At 47.0% G+C, this 17,081-nt stretch overlaps 1 protein-coding gene across 2 annotated transcripts in view; it reads right to left on the bottom strand.

Moving 5' to 3' along the window:
• The window catches only part of BRWD3 (bromodomain and WD repeat domain containing 3), a 1,513,493-nt gene that overhangs the window by 355,174 nt on the left and 1,141,238 nt on the right, over window positions 1-17,081 (bottom strand). For both annotated transcript variants that reach the window (XM_085607835.1, XM_085607833.1), the window contains one exon: window positions 11,713-11,868. In XM_085607835.1, coding sequence (XP_085463961.1) covers window positions 11,713-11,868 — 156 coding nt within the window. The remainder of the gene's footprint in view (window positions 1-11,712; window positions 11,869-17,081) is intronic.

Below are 17,081 nucleotides of genomic sequence, written 5' to 3'. Positions count from 1 at the left end.
GATACATACTGACACCAAGCAAAAAGTCTGGGTAACCATGAAAGCGTATCCTACTTTTCTACACGTCGATATCATAACCTGAATATCCTGGACTCGCTGCTCGGGAGAATAAGCCTGAAACTGCACTAAGTCCAGAACAGCTCCGAGGAAAGGGAGTGTCTTAGAAGGAGTCAGGTGTGACTTTGGCATGTTTATAGTGAACCCCAGCAAATGCAGGAGGTTCGCAATAGTCTGGAGGTGCGAAACGACAGCCTACGGACGTCTTCAACATCTAGTTGTCAAGGTAGGGGTAGACTGGAAACCCTAACCTGCACAGATGAGCTGCAAACCTCCGCCATCACCTTGGTAAACACCCGAGAGGCGCAGGTAAGGCCAAATGGTAGCACAGAGAACTGTAAGTGCTTGTGGACTATCTTGAACCACAGGGAAAGCCTGTGGGCAGGCAGGATAGGGATGTGAAAAAACGCATCCTGCAAGTCCAACGCTACCAGCCAGTATCCTTGGTTTAGGGCAGACAAGACCTGAGCCAACAGAAGCATCTTGAATTTCTCGTTCTTGAGTAAGAGATTGACGGTCTGAAGGTCTAGAATAGGACGAAGACCTTTCTTCTTTTTGAGTATCAGTAAGTGGTGGAAATAACAACCACTGCCTACTTCTGAAATCTGAACCCTCTCTATTGCCTCCTATGAGAGGCTGGCTTAATATATGGTGATCACTTATGTAAGTGTAGCACCTTGCACTAATCCAGACGACCCTCATGGCGATTTTAGTGGTGTTAGACAACCTTAGAAAGCTCTCTAAGGGGTAGCTGTGGAGAGCAGCCTTCAGGCTTAGTCCAGAAGGAGTGTAAAGCAGCTTGTTTCACCAGTACTTAATCTTATGGTATAGGTTAACTGAAAAAGAATCACACAGTGTAGTCATAAAATTATGCATTTTATTACACTCACTAACACATTTCAATAACTCCTATTCTGAGACAAACCCAATACACATACTACTTAGGAAATAGAGCGCAAAAGTAGCACAAATACACAGGGGTCTCCAGGGGTAGACCAAACCATGTACTAAAATAGTGGAATGCGAACCACGACTCAAATCAAGAAAGGACCCAGAAGACATAGAAGAGCCAGGGACCCAGGTAACGACCCACGGTGAGTATCTAGGAACTGCACGGAGGTCATGTACAGAGTAGGAACACAACAGCATGCTCAATGTTAGTCAACAGGTAAGTCTTGCTATGTAAGTAATCTGCAAGGGTGTGGCAGAGTTCTTGGGAGGGGTGGATAGTGTTTTCTATGGCTATCGGGTCAGAGAATAGTTTGATTATTTTGAAGAGTTCCTTTGTGTCGTTGGCCATGAAGTCAATGCGGGTGGTGATGACTGCTTTCTTGGTTTCTTCTTTGATATGGCGGTGATAGTTGCGGAGGGCTTTTTTGGGAACTGCTCTGTCAGCATGGTTCTTGGTGGTGTGCCATTGTTTCTACAGTTGGTGGCTGTTGCGCTTTATGGTCCCGAGTTCTGGGGTGTACCAGCTGGCATGTTTGGGGCTCTGGTTGGATATTTTACGTTTCAGTGGGCGACTGTCAGCGGTGTCGGTGATCGAGGCAGGAAAGTTCCGGACGGCCTGGTTGAGATCTGTTGTAGCCTCGGGTGGGGAGGTGGTGAGGGCCTGTGTCCACTGAGGTTTGGTGACCTTGCTCCAGCTACGGTGGGATGAGATCTGATGCCTGGTGATGGTGTGCTGGGCACTGTTGATGGTGTGGTCAGTCCAGGTGAGTTCTGTGGTATGGCTGAATAAATTCTGTCGCTGGAAGTGATAATGTGGTTGAGTGTGTGTCTGGCTTTGTGCGTGGATTCGGTGACCAGCTGGGTGAGGCCGATGTTGTTCAGGTTCTCCAGGAGTGCTATCGTTGGAGTCGTCAATGTGGAAGTTGAGGTCGCCGAGTAGGACTAAGTGGTGAGAGTTGATTGTTAGGGGGGCGATGAGGTTGGGGATTGAGTCGCAGAATGTTGCTAAGTATCCCGGGGATCTGTAGGTGAGGGTGCCTCTTATGTGGTCTTTGCGTCAGTTTGTATTAGGAAGTTGAAGTGTTCCATGAGAGGAGTGGGGTCATCGCTGGTGATGGTGCATCTGATGTTTTACTTGAAGATGATGGCGATGCCTCCGCCTTATTTCTTGGCGTGTTCAGGGTATATCATCTTGTACCTTCGGGAGTGGCGGTGGTGATGTCGGGCTTTAGGAGGGCTTGAGCCACGTTTCGGTAATGAAGGCAACGTCCGAGGAGAGGGTGGTGATGATGTCCCAGATTTCCGTGACATGTTTGCAGAGTGTGCGGGTGTTGAACAGGATACAATGAAGCAGTGGCGTATTGTTCTTGGTCTTGTGGGCATGAGTGGTGCGGGATCTTTCGTAGGTTGTTTAACAGGAGAAGTGGCTGTGTCAGCAGGTAAAAGGTCCTTTAGAGGATCATGGGGAGGAGGAAAAGCAGTTGTTGTTTCGGCATCCGGGATCCAGGTCATGGGGTCGCAGGTATACCCTCCCCCTTGGCCCTCCGCCAAGGTGAGCGCTGTGGAGGGGGAGAAAAAGTCTAAAAGTCAGTAGCCTTGTCCGCCTTCTTGCACTGCTTAGAAGGAGGTGGCAAGTTCAAAGCTTCCTCTTAGGATAGCTAACTCTTGGAGAGTTGAGCAGCAGCGGAGACTGAACAGAACACCGCAAAAATGTAGAACCGGAGCACAATAGCACACATCCGAACCAGACAGCAGAAAGAAAACAATCTAACAATGGAGTAAATGACCATGCCCATTAACAGCTAGGGGCGGAGTCACAGTACCAGACTCAAAAGACTGCTTTGAAAAAAACACAACTTACACATATCAAGACCCAACACTAGATAGCAGCAGTATGCATAGCATGCGTATCTACAGCCACACATGCCTTAAACAGAGCATTACTGAAGGTAAGCAACTTGTTCCTCTGATAGAGACTTTTAAGTGCACATTCCTCATCCTTTGGAATAGGTAGCATAACAGTATGTCCCGACGTGATAAATCTATGGAATGGTTCAAACCGAAAAGTCCAGCAGGACAGAACGAGCAAAATGCCCATCCCAACACAATTCACAGTCAAAGCAACAGTGCTTTGTGAACTTGTGCACTGATGGGCACGTAGCAGCCTGCCAAATTTCCAGACAATAGTAGTGTGCCAACAAGGGATTTTGTTTTAGAAAAGTTAAGTTTCTTTATGTAAAGCAAATTAGTCTTTGGATTAGCTCAAGACTGATACTCAGCCACACGTTATTCAATTGTATTTGATCAAAGATATACAACACACACGGGGTATCTTTTCAAGTGAAAAAATCACTGACTTTTTATATAGAAACAATCGCTTAAAAAGGAGTACAAAGAACAAATAAATGTGAAATGCGACATGAAGGGAGAAAAACAACCAAATATTATCCACAGTTCATGACACAAAAAATATATCCAATCCAATAAATTAAACAGAGATCTATCTCATATTTGGAGAACAATCAACTGTGCATGTGCGATATGGAAATGGATAATGTAGTCGACGTTTCGGTCTGTTAAGGCGTCAATCCGTCAGACCATCTTCAGGACAGTTGGAATTTCAGAGGAAGACTCTTTTGAATCATAGCATTCGTATAGAGGTGTTATCATTTCCTCATCAATTTTGGTTATGCTCGTTCCGGTTTTAGTTGGGTAAGGATATACCTTTGGTATGCCTATGGCAGAATAGTACAATAGTAGGAGTCAGTATTCTGAGTATACTGTTCTTGTATAACAAGGAGGGCCAGTAGGTCCTTCGTTGATTGAGCCTCTTAAATCAGAAGAATGATTTTGTTGGTGTAGAAGCGAATTCAAGTACCGTCTGTCAGTGAGAACTCGAGCCACATCGCACATGCACAGTTGATTGTTCTCCAAATATGAGATAGATCTCTGTTTAATTTATTGGATTGGATATATTTTTTGTGTCATGAACTGTGGATAATATTTGGTTGTTTTTCTCCCTTCATGTCGCATTTCACATTTATTTGTTCTTTGTACTCCTTTTTAAGCGATTGTTTCTATATAAAAAGTCAGTGATTTTTTCACTTGAAAAGATACCCCGTGTGTGTTGTATATCTTTGATCAAATACAATTGAATAACGTGTGGCTGAGTATCAGTCTTGAGCTCATCCAAAGACTAATTTGCTTTACATAAAGAAACTTAACTTTTCTAAAACAAAATCCCTTGTTGGCACACTACTATTGCAACTATATTTGCCCAAGCCCTCAAGGGTATATTGGGTGTTACCCCTAGATTGTACAAATTTCCAGACAAGCACTCCGGTTGCAAGCGCAGTAGTGGCTCCTTGGCCCAAGTGGAATGAGCCTTTAACCCTTCAGGAGGCACGGGGCGTTGTAACAATCTGCTAGTGGCAACGATACCCTCTCACATCTAGATCACTGTCTAGCTCTGCATAGTTCTCAACAGTTATGCTTTACTTGATTTTGTATATCATTATTGCCTGATCGGGGATGTGCAGCGTCTATTGCATTTCTTGGTTGCATTCTATGACGGGGTTTTTGCCCCACGACTTGATTTGTCACCCACTATGCACCATGTGTGGCTTGCAAGTAATTGTACTATATATACTGTGACATATGTTACGAAATAAAAACAAGTAAAAAAAAAACCCTTCTGGAACAGTTTCTTAGCCAACACATAGCAGATTTTAATGCAGAATATTATCCACCTACAGATGGTGCTTTTCTGCACTTCCTTGGCTCTCTTTGCTCCAACGTAGCCCCCAAAGAGCTGATTGCCCTTGGAATGATCATTGTAGAAACTTAGGGCTCTCTTGTGACCCAAACAAAGTAGTCTCTCTTCCTCTTTCGAGGGGTGAGGCAGGTCAAAGAAAATCTGAAGAGCGATAGGCTGCCCGAGGTGGAAAGGTCTTACTTCCTTCAGCAGAAGAGCAACTCGAGTTCTGAACGCCAGTTTCACAGGGAGTAATGTAACAAAGGGTGGCTGGACCAAACGTGCCTACTGCATACTCATGTGACGAGCTAACGTGATCGCGACCAGAAAAAACGTTTTCATGGTCAAAAGCCGTAGAGGACAGCTGAGCATTGGTTCAAACTGAGTAAATATGATGAAAGTGAGAACCATATTAATTCCCACTGACGTATCATAAAGGCTGTTGGGGGTATCGTATTGTAAACGTTTAAAACACCTCATCACAACAGGGCATTTAAACAAAAAAGACTGATCCAGCAACCTAAAAAAAAGCCAAAAGAGCCAACAAAGAGGCTTCAAGAGCCCCATCGCAATCCTTGCTGGGCAAATGACAAAATAAACACTTCAGACAGTTTGGCTTGCATCTGATCAATCTGAATATAGCCACATAAAGTTACAAACTTGTCCTATGCCCAGTGCACCTTGATTTTGTAGATGGACATCTGGTAGCCAGATTCACATTGAGAACTTTGGGAGGAGGATCAAAAAAGACTAGCTGCTGCTGCTCGACCTCCATGCATGTAGGTGCAGCGTGCAGAGGTCCTGGTTCAGGAGCCTGCCCTGATGACTCAACAGTACATCCTCCCGAAGCAACAGCTTGATCGTAAGAAAGTTGCTCATGACCAGGAGTTCTGGACATAGCACCCTCCTAGCCCAATCCAGAGCAACCAAGATGAATTGGGCGCGATCAGTCTGGATCTTCTTCAGAATTCAAGCCAAGAGGGGTAGAGGTGGAAGGGCATACAGGATCCCAAACTTCACTGTAGGTGCATTGAGTCTCTGAGAGAGAGCCTTCTAGGGAACTCTAGCACCTTAAACTGCTGACATTGCGTGCTCTCTGCAGCAGCAGTAAGATCGAGACAGAGTTCTCCCCATTGCTAAATAATGCCCCGTGTCACCTTTAGTTGTAATGGCTATTCGTAATCTGCATAGCATCGGTGACTGAATTAATCTGCCCTGGCGTTTAGAGAGCCCACGACCAGAGAAAAGCCCAGGTACATCAGTCAATCTCAGAGGTGCAGAGCCACTTGGGACACGACTCTAGAACCCACTCCGCTCTTCTCGTTGCAGTGGCACGTGGCAGTGGTGTTGTCTGTGAGTACTTGTACAAACCTCGCCTTGATGGATGGTAGGGAGCACTTCAATTGCTCAGTGGATCGCACACAACACCAACATATTTATGTAGAAGCATGTATCTGCCACACACCAGAGCCCTGTGAGCTCTACCTCTACAGCCCAGCAGTGATGCATTTGTGACCACTGTCAGACATTGGCTCAATTGCAATCCAGCAGCCACCACAGCAGATCTCCTTCGAAACTTGGAGGCAATCCGATAGGTTTCCTGATGCTGTGCCCACTGGGATTTAACATCTCACTGTAGAGCACCCATGTGCCATCTGGTGTTATAGGCGAGATGGAGGTAGGAGGATAAGAATGCCAGCAGCCTCAACACCATCCTCACTGAGATCCAAGCCAGAGGCTCAAACATCAAGATCATAGCCTGAATGTCCAGATTTCTCCATTCTCTCCATTCCGGGAAGACAAAGCACAAAACTGCACCATATCCAGGATAGCTGAGGTGAAAGGTAGCATCTCCAAATTAGTCAGGTGGGAATTCGACACTTTGATAGTGAACCTCCAACTATGTTAGGAGGTTCGCAGTCGTCTAGAGATGGTCTATGACTCCCTGGGGCAAGCCCACGTTCAACAGTCAGTAGTCAAGGTAGGGGAAGATGGGCACACTGATTTCCAAAGGTGCGCTGCAACCACCACCATCACTTTCCTGATCATTCGAGGGGCACAGGTGAGGCCAAAGGGGAGCAAACTGCAATTGCTCCTGGGCTACCATGAACTGCAGGGAATGCCTGTGGTCTTGCAAAACGGAAATACGGCAATACAAGTCCTGAAGTCCCTATGCGACAATCCAACCTCTGGGATCCAGGGCAGACAAAACCTGGGCCATCGTGACCATCTTAAATACCTTTTACCTCAAAAAAGCTCTTGAGAAGGAGAAGATATAAGACAGGATGAAGGCCTCTGTTTTTTTAAGGCAACAGGGAGGAAGGTAGAAACTAACCGCAGATTTCTCACTTTGTAAATACCAAAGGCGCCAGACTGGACCAGAAGATTTTTTTATAACAATTCGTTGGTAGGCAGCATCATGCAGATCAATCCCGCCCCGGATGTGACGCCGGGGCCACTATATCTGCACCAACTATGTGTGTTGACATCAGTTTCTTTCTGATCTCAGTCAGTGGCATCGTATGCAGAGCCCACAGAAATCAGAATATGGAGGTGTGCAAATCTCTACATTGGGATCTTAGTAACGGACCGTATAAATCCATTTGTGAGGATAGGCTTTTTAAAAGTTCAACCCCACTCTCCCCCCCACACACTTTTACTACTAGGTACTGGTGCAATGGCTCTGAAATGCCCTGAGCTCTGTTAATCAGGACTCTGTGAATGAGCGCTGACCCTTAAACAGGTACATGTTTAACTGGCTTACCCCTCACCCCGATTGGCTTAACTGACTTACCTGTAAGTCCCTAGTAAATGGTACCAGGGGTACCTAGGGCTTGTAATTTAAAGTGTCTCTCATGGACTGCAGCACTAGTTGTGCTACCACGAGCGTCACAAGACAAAAGCATGACTCCAAGCCTTCCAGTGCCCGCTAGGAGAGCAGTTTTAAACTGCAAATTCAACTTTGGCATTTCAAGCCATGTCAAAGCCCAAAACTTTCTTTTTAATGTTTGTAAATCACCCCTAAAGCAGGGCCACTCAGCCCTAGAGGCAGGGTGCATTATATTAAAAGGTTAGACTTGCAGTTTCATGGTTAAATGTTTTTAAGATCCCACCAGTAAAACCCACCATTGCCGTTTTTACTGTTGACATCCTGGTAGCCCCATTGGCGAGTGCAGGGTTACAGGCTAGCTCAGCCGTGCTAACTTCTGAATGACTCTACTAAAGTTGGTACTTCCAGGAAATAAAAGAATCATTGTATTAAATCCGATTAAATGGTTAAATTGAAATTAGTGTCACTGGTGGACAAAGTGTAACTTTAATAAACTGACAATTTAAGGCCCAAGTTTACCAGTATCCGTTTATGGTTGCACACAAAGCACTGTCCTCAAGAGAGCCTTCTAGCCTCCTAGAGAGAAGCGTAAATGATGCCCAGGAAAGCCTACACATGGTCTGCAGGGAAAGGTGATGTTATCTCTTACTGGCAGAAAAAGTCACACAGTGTGTGAGCCCAAAAGGCGAACTTCAAAGGGGAAGCAGCCTTTGATGGGCAAATGGCAAGCACACATGAGAGGGGCTGACCCTTTGTTTAGGTAGACAGAACCATGCTTGTATTGCACAGCACTGCTCTATCACTATACTGTAACCTTCCCAGACACATACATTGCAGAGAGACCACTCATGCGCTGCACAGAACTAAACATCTAACTGATGTAGGCCAAGGGTGAGTTACGCGCACAGCAGTGGAACTATAAAAGGTGAGTGTGCCTGTAGGCCTCACTCCAGTGACACAAGGTAAAATGGACCTCTTTACTCCTACTGATCTCTGCATGGTATGCTGCAACCACCGCACTCCTGCTGCCTAACTCCTTGTGAAGGCGGTAGCCTTCCACCACTGTGAGGGTAGCACTTTGTGCCCCTCTGCCGGCTTAACAAGACTGCAATCCACGAGATAGACCTATGTCATGGTGCACATGCATGATCCATGTCTGCTTTCAACAGCAAAAATCAGCACTAGGGATCCAGAGAACAGTACAAATGAGCACTCAGTGCAGGGATACATGTCTTTTACATGCAGAGGTCTTCTCTTTCCCATTATTAGGTTTCAAACATATAATAAGAATTGCATCAATTAACACTTTGAGGCCAGTTTGATGTGAAGGTAAGTTCTGAATCATAAATACAGTTGTCCCTTCTGGTCCTCGTGCTCTCATGTGTAAAGGCAAAAGGCAATTGGGTTTAACATTAACAAAGAAGACTATGGGGAAAGCCAAAAAGGGTAGGTAGGTCACGGTATCAGCTGTGCTGATTGGGGGTTTTGAGCTTCGTAGCTTTCCGCATTGTCCTGCCTGTACCAAAGTGAGGGGGCACCCAGTGGTGATGTATGGTGGATGTGTCGCCGTCCACGGGTCAGTCAAAGAGATGTAATTCCCGGAGTCGTTGAGGTGTGACGTACTGAAATTCTAGCCTTGACATATGATCTATTAACGGTTGCCATGTGCATGAAAATTTCCGGTCTGAATTGGTCAGTGTACAGGTGATCTGTTCCATGGCAAGCACCTGCCACATTTGATGAAACCAAAGGGCCTTCTGAGGGGGTCTCCTGTTTTTTTCCAGAAGAGTTTTAAAAGCTGTTTGGCCCCTCCTGTCATATGGCAGATTAGTATCTTGGCAGCGCCAGTTATTCCCTTCATAGTGGAGGGTTTTATGAATAGGAGGATTGTCATCGGGTCTGCCAGAATAGGGTGTCCAAGGGTCCCATAATATGCCCTAGTATCTCCTTTTAGAACATCTGAATGTGTGTGCAGGACCGCTACATGGAAGAAAGTCCCCTTCCTGCTGTCCACATCTATCAAGTGCCCAAGAGGGAATCAGTGAGGGACTCCATAAAGGGCAATGGAAGCTCAGTGGCGATGACCAGGCTGGAGTACCTTTGAACTAACATTAGTCTTCACCTCCATAGTAGGTAGTTGTAGGTCCAGTAACTCTGATGCCCTCCACATAACAGTGAAGGAGACGCTTTTTTGGGTGGCAAGCATTGGAGGAAAAATGAGATCAGTATCTGGAGAAGTATCAAGACCAATACCATCTTGTGTTTGCTCATACCAATTGCTTTCATGATATTGGGGGACAAAATCTACCTTTTTATCAAAATTGCCAGTGTACGAATAAATGCCAAAAAGACTGTGTAAAGTCTGAGCCCTACTTCATAGAAATGGCAAGGCATCTAAATCTGAGAGGTTACTTCCAGACTGTGCTCGGATAGAATCAGGGCGGGACCTTTGCCAAGGATGTAAGAGATAAAGAGCACAAAACTCCTCAGGCATTGGCACTTGCAACGATGTGAAGGAAAACGCAAAAGTGGGTGGCACCAGAAATAAAGTCAGCGCCGGAGCAGGTGCTGAATTTGAAGTGGGTTTGAGAGTGCAGAGACGGTACTAAGGGTGGACTCGCCAGTTGAAGTCTGACTGGAGCATCGACAGATCCATCAGGCATGCCAGAGGAAAATATTAAGGAGCCAGAATTGTGCAGAAAGGCTTCCCAAACAGTCGATGATTGACCTGTAAATTTGGGGTGCTTAGCGACCAGGCTTGGAATTGCAAAGACCAAGACCAGGTGGCATGTTGAAGCCCTCGCACCCTCTTCGAAGTTCTAGAATGGTGAGAATGGGCCGATTCCTACTTATATTTCTTTTGTTTCTTCTTTGACTTAAAAGAAGACTTTGCCCGTGACAAAGATCTGCCGCAGGATTCGGGAGCTGGAATGGGACCTTCCATTGAACCTTAACTGGTCACGGCGTGGAGTGTTCCGATACTTTGCGATATAAAGCTAAGCCTCACAGTCCTGTATGGTCTTCGGATTCATCTAGGCGCAATCATCGTGAGCCCTAGAATCATGTTCTGATCACAAGCACCAGAGGCATACCCTCTGGGGGTGTGCTACAGACATCTGCTTGCGACAGTCCCTGCACGATTTGCACTCTGTTGTCTTAGGTGAAATTGTCTTTGCACACTGGAAAAGACTTGTGAAATAAGTATTGAAGAGGCCAAGGAGCAGCTTCAAATCCACATCTGAAGGCACAGGAAGAAAGGGACTGATGTCAGCACGTCTAGGTGGTGCTCATATATAGCTCTGCTTGTCATTTACACAAAGGTACAATATAGGCAAGTAGTCATACAATGACACCGACAGGGGCATAGGAGTAGTGCTCCTAAGTTTCCTTATCCAGTCTGATATCTAGGGAATATTCGCAAGCTGAGGAATCTACAGCTAGTAGTATCCATCAGAAGTAGTGCATCACAGGTGTCATTTTTGCATTAGACTATCCTCATGTCTAGAGCACAGTGCACAGTTGCCAATGTGACATTCTGAGACCTGAGGGACACTGCTGGGTGCTGTCATATTAGAACTTTTTTTTCAAGAAGAGAATCACAACCAACTATATGAGTTCTGCTTGTTAAAAGGAAACGTGGCACAACAGGCTGGTACTGTTAGTTGTGACATCTCATCAATTGACCCAGACCACAACTGGACAGTAAGGTTACTTTTCTTTTGAATAGCTGTATATAGAGTTGAGTTACAAAGACCTAGTGACCTGATGCGACAAGAATAACAGGTCAGTTAGCAGCTGAAATGTTTTAGCATCCTTTGTTCGTCATGAAAAGTAGGAAATGATTATCAGAGACTATATACCACCTGTGGTCAATGCAATTTTCAATTAGGATGAAGAGAGTTTACTTCCCAACATAATCTACAGGCCCATGATGTATTTTGGAACAAAAAATACAAACTAAACTGTTTGCGGATCTGAATTAGCCACCTAATCAAATTGATAATCTATTCATTTAGACAGTGACCTATCACACACCAATGTTTCTGAACAAACATCAATTTGACTTCGCAAAATACTGTGTGGGATGCTTTGTGAGTGACAGATGCAATAAGTAGCATACCAAGTGAAAGAAGCTGATCAATCCCCGTGATAACTCGCTCGCAAACTTCATCTCTAGAATGCGCACCCCATTCACCTTCCTGGGGTTTGTACAACAGTGCCTTGAATTCTTCTGCAGTTACAGGAACACCTGCACCAATCTCATCTGGCAAAGCTACTGCGATAGAAAAAGAAAACAATTGTTAACATCATGTTAATCTGTGATGAGCACAACAAATGGAAGAAAATACACTTAACTGTAATATTCAATATCAGAGTGCTACAATTGTGTCACTTCATGCCAACGTGAACCGTTCATCAGTGTGGACAGCGAAATATAGATAAGAATTATAGTTATAAAAAGGGGCATTTAAACAGAGGACAAAGCAGCATCATGTTCCACAATTATGTTCTATGTGTCTCACAAACAGAAGTAGCTGTGACCATTCTGGCAGTTTCCATCAACTCACAATGTTTGGCACAATGAATGCCTTGAGGTTAGCGTAAGGTTTTCCTTCTGCACAGATATGTGCGAAAAGATATGTTTTTCAACTGATGTGCACTGCATACCTGCTAACCAGGCCACAGTGCCAGTCCTCTTTACCTAAAAACAAGGTAAATGGTCTAATTGTAACACAATCGGCAGACACTATGGCACCACTGTCCGTCACTAGTAAGTGGTATCCCTGGTACCTAGGGCATGGGTATCAAAGATGGTCCCTAAGGACTGCAGCATGTATTATGCCACCATAAGGGACCCCCATACAAATTGCATGCAGCCTGCCACTGCAGACTGTATGTCATGGTGCAAACCATGGCATGGCACACTCACAGTATGCAATGTCAAAGTAACCGCATGTAATATATGCAAGTCAACCATGCAGCAGGCCATGAAGCCCTAAGGTAGTGGGCATTATATCACATGTCTAACTGCATGAGCAGATATGCCCCTGTGCTGTCTAGTCCAATTACTAGAGGGTACAATTGAACAGGGAAACCATCTTAAGCATATGTACTGGGCACTGGTCTTTACAAGTTCCCCATCAACGTGATGGCTTTACTGAAACCTATTGTTTTGATATCAAACACCTTGTCTTAATAAATCAGTACTGTTGCCAGTATAAGATGTATTATGACATGTACCCAGATGGCACCTTAGGGGTGCCCCCTGTAAACCTATTAGTTTTCTAGTACACTGGCTGACTGGTATCGACCAGCCTACCACCAGAGACACGTTTCTGACCCCTGGAAGTGAGAGCCCAGGCTTTTGAGGCCACAAACAATGCCTGCTACGGAGGAAGGTAGTACACCTCCTCCAGGAGGATGGCTAGTGAATCTGTAGACCAGGGTCTTTAAAGCCCTTGCCTCCTTTGATATGCAAATTGGTTTCCCTCAAACATGGGAGAAGCCTCACCATGCCCTGAGGTCCATTTGGCCCCAGGAGAGGCGGAAAGTAGGCATGTTGCACTTTCAGGCTAATGAAACCACTGAGGTGGGCTACATGATGTGCTCCCTGGAAGATGGGTTCAAATATTTTGTTTTTGTGGAATTAGGAACTTTGGGACAGGGTTATGCCCACTAACCACAGGAAGAGTCCACATAGGGGGTGTAGTGACGCCAAGGGTAAGTAGCCCATTGGCTATTACCCTTCACTCACCTATTAGTATTTAGGTGGCCCACTGACACCACAAACTCAGATTTACCTGACTAAAGAAGAAGGAGGAGGACAAAGAAGAGCAGAAGAACGCAAGGACTGTGGACTAGCTGTGGACATGGCACCAACCCTGCCTGCCTGCTTCTTTTCCAATAATTGCAAATACCCGACTTGACCTGCAGCTGTGCATCCTCCCAAACCCTCGGAGGGCAGTCAGCACTTAGTTAATTAGCCAGCATTTTCCTTAAAGTGGAGGAGCCATTTCCACCGCAACTTCCGGTTCACAGATCTGCTGACTACAGGGACCACCGGCACACTAGCTTCCCAGAGAAGGTCACCATGCTCCAGGAGGTCAATTCTGTCTCTCCACCAGTTTGGAGATGCCAGGACCCACCCTGTTTCAATACCCAGGGTACTGGACCCCTTGCAGCAGCCAAGGATTGTTCGGTGTCCAGCCCGGACACCAACACTGCCAAGACCGATGTCGGATATCCGCTTAAGAATATTAAAAAGAAAATAATAAACAATCTTTACTTATTGTGTATTAGTATTTGTGTTTTCAGTATCGATATATCAATTTAGTCTAGAGTTAAGATGCCGTCCTCATCTCCAGGTCGACCTAAAAGTGAGAGCCTTCAACACAAGCAACCCGCCGCACAAAACACCTCTGCACCTGAGCCTCACAGTTAGTCCCAACCTACCAACTATGCACCCTTGCCTCAGAGACCCTAAAGAACCGGCTCCCGGAAAGGGGGGGGGGAAACTCAGTGCCGACCCAGCAGGCTCCGCGGACGGAGCCCAAGGACGACGACTGTCGGCATCCCTCGTCTGGTTGGCCAAAGGACGGGGAGAAGGCGAAGAGCTACAGTGCTTCTTCGCCGTCTTCTTGTGCTTCGACTTACCCGAAGACGAAGACTTCGACGAGGAGTGGCTGTGATGGCTCCGCGACCGATCCGCGACCTCCCTCTCGACCGGGATCTCGAGCGGCGCGGAGCCAACTGCTGGGCTTCCAGAAGCTTTCGGGACCTGTCCCGCAAAGACTTCGGGCCATGGCCTGACAGTTGGAGCACAGCTTCGGGTCGTGGTTGCGCTCCTGACACGAAAGGCACACTGGAGGTGGGTCTGTCACCGACATCAGCTTGTGGCAGGAGCCACAAGGCTTGAAGCCGGTCTGCCAATTATTACATCCCTGTGCACCAGGAGTCAAACAACTCGAAAAGAAGTTGTCAAACAGTCATAAAAACAGTTAGTCAAAAAGTTACTAGACAACGGCTCTCTCTGGATCTGCATTGGCGGAAAAAGAAAGAACTGACATCAGCGCCCAGGGACGGCATCTAAGTAGATACCGCAACATCATCCTGGCGATCAACACGCCGACGTGGAGTCGATCAACACCACTTACCGACACGCACGGGTACTGCTACGAAATAATTTCTCCAGATCCGATCTGACGCCTGGGAGTAATTCTAAGTTAAGGAATCTATAACTAACAGTCTCTTTCAGATAACGATATAGATCGGTGGATTAATCTCTCAATATCTTTAGCCGGGCATATAGCCATTATGAAAATGGTTATCTTAACAAGATTTCTTTTTTTTTTTTTTTTTTTTTCCAAAAATTTTTATTAAAACAATAAATCAGTTACAAGCATGGGCTTACAACCACCAGGGCCGGCCGCTAGACTCAGAAAGGATCGTACATTAGTTAAGGCAGTAGGCGACACCTGGGGCCCAGCCCCGTAAATGGCTCAGGATAGCTCGAGAGAAGCAGGAGACATACATTTAACATAAATAACAACAAAAAACAAAAGGCGAGGCATACGGGCAAAAAGCGTGGGTCAGGCCACATCCGGGGGACTTTTACTCCAAACCTTCAATTAGCTATCAACAGGAGGGAGTACTGAAAGATCGGGGGGGGTAACGGGAAAGGAACATCTATATTCGATTATTACAATCAGTTGCAAGGAACCATCAAGGGTCAGGGGGACAAGGCGATATCGGTGTCCACTAGGGGGGGCGTACAGATACCCCCACGATACACGTTCCATTGCCCCCAAATTCTACCCCATGCCCCGGGTTTACCGCGGGCCACATATACAGTCTTCTCCCTGAACATACACCAGTCCATGTTTTCCTTCCATACTGACACGGTGGGCGGCCGCTGGGAGCCCCAAAGCTGCGCTATATCCCTCTTAGCAATCATGTAGCCCAGGGCCGCCCACCGAGTCTGCGCCGCGTTATAATCATTGGGCTCCCACACATTCAAGACACAGCGACGCACCTCCGGCAGCAGCACCACCCCGGTGACTTGTCCCATGACCCCATGAACCCGACGCCAGTATTCCGCCACCTCCCGGCACTCCCAAAGGATATGGAGAAAGGTGGCACTGAGCCCACACCCCCGCTTGCAGAGCCCATCTTCCGAGAATCCCATCGAGACCAAACGGGGGCCCGTCACATACACCCGGTGGAGAATCTTTAACTGGACCAGGCGGAGACGGGCTGGAATGGCGACTTCCTTGGGGGACGATAGTGCGGACTGCCAGTCCTCGTCGTCTAATTCCACCCCGTCCCCCGTCCACGTCTCCCGAAGGCGCACCAATAGGTCAGCCCGATTATTAATGAGTTTTTTATAGATTAAGGAGATAGTACTGTCGGGAACATGACCATCAAGTATGCGGTCCTCGAGGGGCGAAGAGGCCGGGATCTTGGTCCCCTCCCCAAAGACAGAGAGCAGGGCATGCCGAACCTGGGCGTATCGGAAGAACTCCTTTTCCGTGAGTTCGTATTCGCTCTGGAGCGCCGGGGAAGGTCTTAACCGCGCCCTTCATCCATAAGTCTCCCACTCTACTGATGCCAATCGTGTCCCAACGGTCAAACCCCTTCGTTGTCCAGAGGCTTCCCAGTCGGTCGGAGGCAAATAAAGGAGTAGCGCATGTTAGTCGCTCACTCCAGCCCATGGCTACATTGGCCGCCTTCCAAATCCGTACCGCGATCTTAGTGGGGCCCGTCAGGGTCCGTCCAGCCGAGTGGGAGTAAAGCGCCCTGTTATAGTTACCGCCGGGAAGCAGGAATTTATCCATCTCATACGTTGGGTTCAAGCCAGGAGCATACGTGGCATGGTTAATGGCTGATAGCTGTGAGGCCCAATAATACCTGCGAATGTCGGGAAGCGCGATGCCCCCGTCGTACCAGGGGAGAGTGAGTTTGGCCAGGGCGATACGCGCCCGTCCGTCCCACACCAGTCTCCTCTGCAGGCTCTCTACTTCCCGAAAGTAGGCCACTGGAATGATGTCGAAGGAGTTCTGAAGTGCATAGAGGAACCTGGGAAGGGACATCATTTTAAACAATGCGGCCCGACCCAGTGGGGACAGGGGCAGCCTACACCACCGAGCCGTGTCTTCCCTCAAACGCCGAAGTGGAAGCAGGAGATTGTGCTCATAGCGAGCTACCGGGTCCAACGAGATGTGTATCCCCAGGTATTTAAAGCCGGACAGAGAGATTTGGATCGGAAGCCGAGGCGGCAGGAGAGGGGGGCCACCGGAGATAGGATAGACACAGGATTTAGACCAGTTAATCGTGAGACCCGAATTTCTCCCGTAGGAAGTCAGAACATCGAAGAGAACGTTAAGCGACTGCCGCGGCGAGGTAAGATACAGGAGGATATCGTCAGCATATAACGAGACCCGATCCTCAAAGCCCGGGGCCCACCGGATCCCCCTGATCGAGGGCTCCCAG

The sequence above is a fragment of the Triturus cristatus genome, chromosome 5_2, assembly GCF_964204655.1.
Source record: "Triturus cristatus chromosome 5_2, aTriCri1.1, whole genome shotgun sequence".
In the NCBI taxonomy this organism is placed as follows: domain Eukaryota; kingdom Metazoa; phylum Chordata; class Amphibia; order Caudata; family Salamandridae; genus Triturus; species Triturus cristatus.
The sequence above is the reverse complement of the archived record's forward strand: the minus strand, read 5'-3'. Positions and strand labels throughout refer to the sequence as shown.